Genomic DNA, 5,088 nt, shown 5'->3' with positions numbered 1-5,088 from the left:
CAACACACCACCTTCAGAGAACCATTGCAAGAGAAGCAAAAGCATAGAGAAAAAAGTGGAGGATTGTTGAAAGAGAGAGTCTCGTGATTTGAGGAGGCCACACACACCCCTCTCCCATCTCCGAAACAAAAGCTTCAAATTTCGGTCACAATTTAAACAAAAGGGGATTTATTTAAAAACTTTTTTTTTATTAAATAAAAGAACAGAACTTGGGGTGTGGCAAAGCATAGAGAGAAAGAAGAAGGAAGAAGAATCATTGGGTGTGTGATTTTGAAGTAAAAGGTGAAGTTTTTGAATAGATCAAAGGTGATGTCGTGTTCTTCTTCATCTGGTTCTGAAGAGGACGATGAGGGGTTCGACTCTTACCGGAAAGGAGGGTACCACGCCGTAAGAGTCGCCGACCAGTTCGCCGGCGGCAGGTACATAGCGCAGAGGAAGCTCGGTTGGGGCCAGTTTTCAACAGTTTGGCTTGCCTATGATACTACTACATCTGTATGTTTGATCCTCACTCTTCTCTTTTTCATTCTTTTAATCTTTCTTTGTTTATTTCCTTCCAAAGGGGTTGTTTTGAAATTTGAATTGCCCCTAGCCTTTCAGTTTTTGGGATTGATTTGTGTTTTGATGTGAATAGTTGTTGGGTCTTTTTTTTTTTCTTTTTCTTTTAATCGTTATGGCAATCAGTTTGTTTTTATTTGAGTTGAATGGCTTCGTGTGATCCATGTAGTCGACCTTGCTTGGTGGATAAGGCCTTGTTGTTGTTGTTATGGCAATCAGTTTTGAATCTGTAAGAGTGGTGGGGCGTTGTTAGATTCTGTGCTGGTTTCGTGTGTTTCATTAATCATGTTTGTCTGCTTTGAATTATGTAGTGGTTGTTATAAGATTTTCCTTTTGTTGTTTCATTATGTTTCATAATATGTTTGTGTGTGTGTGTTTGTGATTGTAAGTTGAAATATGTAATTGGATGTTTTTGTTTATGTTTTTTTTCCTCTCTCTCTCTCTCCCAATAGGTTTTCCTTTCTTTATACAATAGAAACATTGGTTTATTCGGTCTAATGTGTGTATATTTGTGTTGTCCGTTTCTGACTTAAGGGTAACATTTCATTGAATGGATCGAATTGGGATGTATATGTATGTTGAACAACCTTGTTGTCTTCCCATGTCGCTGCCACTTCTTCTGTTGGTATTTGTATTTTTCAACATGTATAAGAAATACTTTTATTTTTTATTTTTATCAGCAAATGTTAGTTATTGGTTTTGTTAAAATGCTATTGGAAGGGATTTGAACCCATCTGTCTCCCCCCTTGTTCCTTCAACCACCAATCCAACCTTATGACTCCCATGTGTCAGAAATTCTTAAACAGAACTTGCATGTTGGAATGACAAACATGGTCATCATAAAATGTGATCACCTGGAACACAAAGATTTGTCTGCTTGCAAAGAATCAGTAAATGTGTCTCTGCGCCTCTTTGTTTTTATAAGGTTCTTGCTGATTTGGTAAATGCGCTTTACGCTTCTTTTTAATAGTAACACCTGGTGTCTTTTTGTGTGTGTGCATTAATTTTGTTGAACGGTTGACAGTTAGCTGCTTATGGAAACACTGTCATTCTGAATTTCAGTTCTAATCCAGCAAAGTTGAATGTTACGACAGATTTGACTTCTCTAAAGTGAGAGTTGATGGGTAAATTAACGGAGTAGTTTTTAACAAATTCTTAGGGAGTGTTTGGTTTGGTTATTTTCTATTTTCATTTTCATTGGAAATAGAAAATGGTAATAAAAATACGTTTGGTTGAATTTTTGAAAACATTTTCAGTGAAAATATTTTCTCAAACGAACTAAAAACTGAAAACAATAAAATCTCGTTTTCAGTTGAAACCAGGAACCTCATTTTTGGTAAAATGAAAACCCGGTGACAATGAATATAATTTTAAGCAAATCTAAAAATACATTTTCTTTTGAAAACGCATTTTCAGTGTTTTTATTTCTTGAAAGTAGAAAACAAGACGTTAAACTAAACATATTTTCAGAATTTTAATTTTTTGAAAATGAAAATAGTTTTCAGAAGATGAAAACAGAAAATAAAAACAGAAAATGAAATACAAACCAAACACACCCTTAGGTTGTTATACTCATACTTATATTGTATCACAATCTCAACTTATGATTCTACAATCAATTATTATACTTCATACTTTATTCTCTAAAGTGCAACCGATACTTTAGAGGAGTTAAATCTAATACTAACTTGGGTGTCCTTTTTATACATACACTCCTAACTTCATGGATCCAGAACTTCTGCTACCATTAAATCACTTCTTTATTATTGTGGGGTCTGGATAAATGCTTAAATTTAGAAAAGGAAAGGAGTCCAAAGAAAGAAGAAAAAGATGGTAAAATAATCAGAGGAAACTTAACGTGTATACTGTATATCATATACACTGTCTGTATATCCAGCAGGGGTGTTTCCACAGTGGCACAATCCCTCTGGTAGTTGCTATAAATTAGGTCCAAGTATTATCCTTTCTTCATCTAATAGTTCATGTATCCATGTTTAATTAAAGAAATTTTCCATAAATAGGTCTGCTTGTGTCCCAAGTTCCAATTGATTTTGCTCAGGCAGTGATAACTTTTTTATTATTTTGGTCCAGCAGTCTTTTCTTTTTTATCAATATATTCTAATTTTAAATTTTGATTTTCAGGCATATGTCGCTCTCAAGATCCAGAAAAGTGCGGCCCAGTTTGTTCAGGCTGCCCTTCATGAAATTGATGTTCTTACATCCCTTTCTGATGGTGCCGACATGGATTCAAAATGTGTTGTCCATTTGATTGATCACTTTAAGCACACAGGTCCTAATGGCCAGCACCTTTGCATGGTGCTTGAGTTTCTTGGGGATAGTTTGCTTCGTCTAATCAAATATAATCGGTACAAAGGCCTTCCATTGAATAAAGTTAGGGAGATTTGCAAGTGCATTTTGATTGGTTTGGATTATTTGCATAGAGAACATGGTATTATCCACTCAGACCTAAAACCAGAAAATGTTCTTCTGGTTTCTACCATTGATCCTGGCAAAGACCCCGTTAGATCTGGACTCACCCCAATATTAGAGAGGCCCGAGGGTAGCATAAATGGTGGTGGAGTTACTAGTCTTATTGAGAAAAAGTTGAAAAGAAGAGCTAGGAGGGCAGTTGCAAAAATATCTGGAAGAAGTTCTCCAATAGGAGGAATTGAAGCTCCAAAGTCTGAGAGAAATCTTGATGGGATTGATGTGAGATGCAAGGTGGTAGATTTTGGAAATGCTTGTTGGGCCGATAAGCAGTTTGCAGAAGAAATTCAGACAAGACAGTACAGAGCTCCTGAAGTAATACTGCACGCCGGTTATTCATTCTCTGTTGACATGTGGTCTTTCGCTTGCATTGCTTTTGAGCTTGCCACTGGTGATATGCTATTTACTCCCAAGGATGGACAAGGTTTTAGTGAGGATGAGGTATGTTGATTTTGTTTGTACACTATTATTATTTAAATTATGTTCCGCATCTTCTATGAATGGATGACAGTGTTTATGATAATGAGTCCATTTGAAGTCAAGTTGACACTTTGCAATAGTAAGAATTTTTCATTTGATTTCAGAATATAGTTTTGATTAATCCATATAATAGGTATCTCAAAGCCCATGACTATTTTGAATTCCTTCTGCTTCTGGTTCCTGATGACTGAAAGCAAGATAAATATAATGTGTGATCCACGGATGACTAGATCATATATTAATCAATCTATAGTTTAAATTTTTCTATGTATTTATGATCCTTTCTATTGGTATTGGAAGAAATTATGAGTTCCTTGCATGTCCACTGATTTATATCTGTGTTGAAATAGCTGTAACGTGCAAGTAGACAAGCTATTGAATCATAGTTACCATTAAGGATACGTTAGTTGTGATTGCTTTGACTTGACGGACACAACTACAGAAGTCTATAACTCAGATTGCATGTTAGAGTAATAAAACTTTGTGCTACGTTGGTTTCAGGATCACCTTGCCCTGATGATGGAACTCCTTGGAAAGATGCCCCGGAAGGTAGAAAATTCTCTCTCTGCATATTATTCAAATAGCTATTATGCAAAATCTAATCTTGCATGTTGCAGGTTGCTACTTCTGGAGCAAAATCCAAGGATTTCTTTGACAGACATGGAGATCTCAGGAGGATTCGCAGACTAAAGTTTTGGCCGCTAAGCAAACTGTTGGTTGTTAGATATAAATTTTCAGAGCGTGATGCTCATGAGTTTTCAGAGTTTCTTTCACCACTTCTTGATTTTGCACCCGAGAAGCGGCCAACAGCACAGCAGTGCCTGCAACACCCATGGCTCCAGGGCATAGAGTCTACACCAAATGAAATGAGAAATGAATCTAGTGTGGAAAAGGTGGATGTTGGGATGAGCAACCTTCAAATCAAGGTGGGAAAGTGAAGAGAAAAGTATTTAACCGTCACCACTCAAGGCCCTTCCTTCACCATGAATGACTATTGATTGTAATTTGTTTTTGGTTTGATCAAATTTAATAAGTCTTATTTTTTTTTTTATTGGATTAACTACTACAGGGATGTAAATTAGTAAAGAATTTTGTTTATTCAGAGATATCTGACACAATTTGTGTGTATATTTACCACATGATTTAAAGTGATGATGGCATTCATCCAAATCGGTTCTAAAGTTTTTCTCCTCGACGAAATACTTACAAAGGTGGGGGTGTTGAAGAATTTTGTTATGCTAATGTGAGGACTATTATCCACTTATCCTTTTTCCTATTTGATTTCAGAATGTTAATTTTGTTGCCAATGTGTAACCAACCATTTATGTAAGCATGAATTTCATGACAAAAGCACTTAGGTTGTCTTTGATTCAAGTATCAAGAAAAATTTTGGGAAAGTGAACCGAAAATATCACATTCTCAATTCTGGTCCAAGTTTTGAAAAAAAACATTATAAAAAGTTAGGGCATTGCTTCCGTGGACTACCTTATATGTGGTGTAAAATGGATCATTATTATTTATCATTAGATTAATCTAGTCTCACCTCTCTTATCATTCACCTTCTCC

At 35.7% G+C, this 5,088-nt stretch overlaps 1 protein-coding gene across 1 annotated transcript; it reads left to right on the top strand.

The window, feature by feature from the left end:
* On the top strand, nucleotides 1-4,703 carry LOC114368914 (probable serine/threonine-protein kinase sky1). The gene is made up of 4 exons (XM_028326206.1): nucleotides 1-492; nucleotides 2,698-3,483; nucleotides 4,024-4,071; nucleotides 4,140-4,703. The coding sequence occupies exons 1-4, from the start codon at nucleotides 310-312 to the stop codon at nucleotides 4,458-4,460; spliced, it is 1,338 nt and encodes a 445-aa protein (XP_028182007.1). The 5' UTR covers nucleotides 1-309; the 3' UTR covers nucleotides 4,461-4,703.
* The last annotated feature ends 385 nt before the right edge of the window (nucleotides 4,704-5,088 follow it).

This window comes from Glycine soja, chromosome 9, assembly GCF_004193775.1.
Source record: "Glycine soja cultivar W05 chromosome 9, ASM419377v2, whole genome shotgun sequence".
NCBI classification, from domain to species: Eukaryota; Viridiplantae; Streptophyta; class Magnoliopsida; order Fabales; family Fabaceae; genus Glycine; species Glycine soja.
This window is presented reverse-complemented; position numbering and strand designations above follow the sequence as displayed.

Bases quoted from the DNA above. Each gene is read 5' to 3' on its own strand.
- LOC114368914 (XM_028326206.1), top strand. From the start codon at position 310: ATGTCGTGTTCTTCTTCATCTGGTTCTGAAGAGGACGATGAGGGGTTC. The intron at 493-2,697 runs GTATGTTTGATC...TTTGATTTTCAG, and splicing joins CCTATGATACTACTACATCT to GCATATGTCGCTCTCAAGAT. The intron at 4,072-4,139 runs GTAGAAAATTCT...TGCATGTTGCAG, and splicing joins TTGGAAAGATGCCCCGGAAG to GTTGCTACTTCTGGAGCAAA.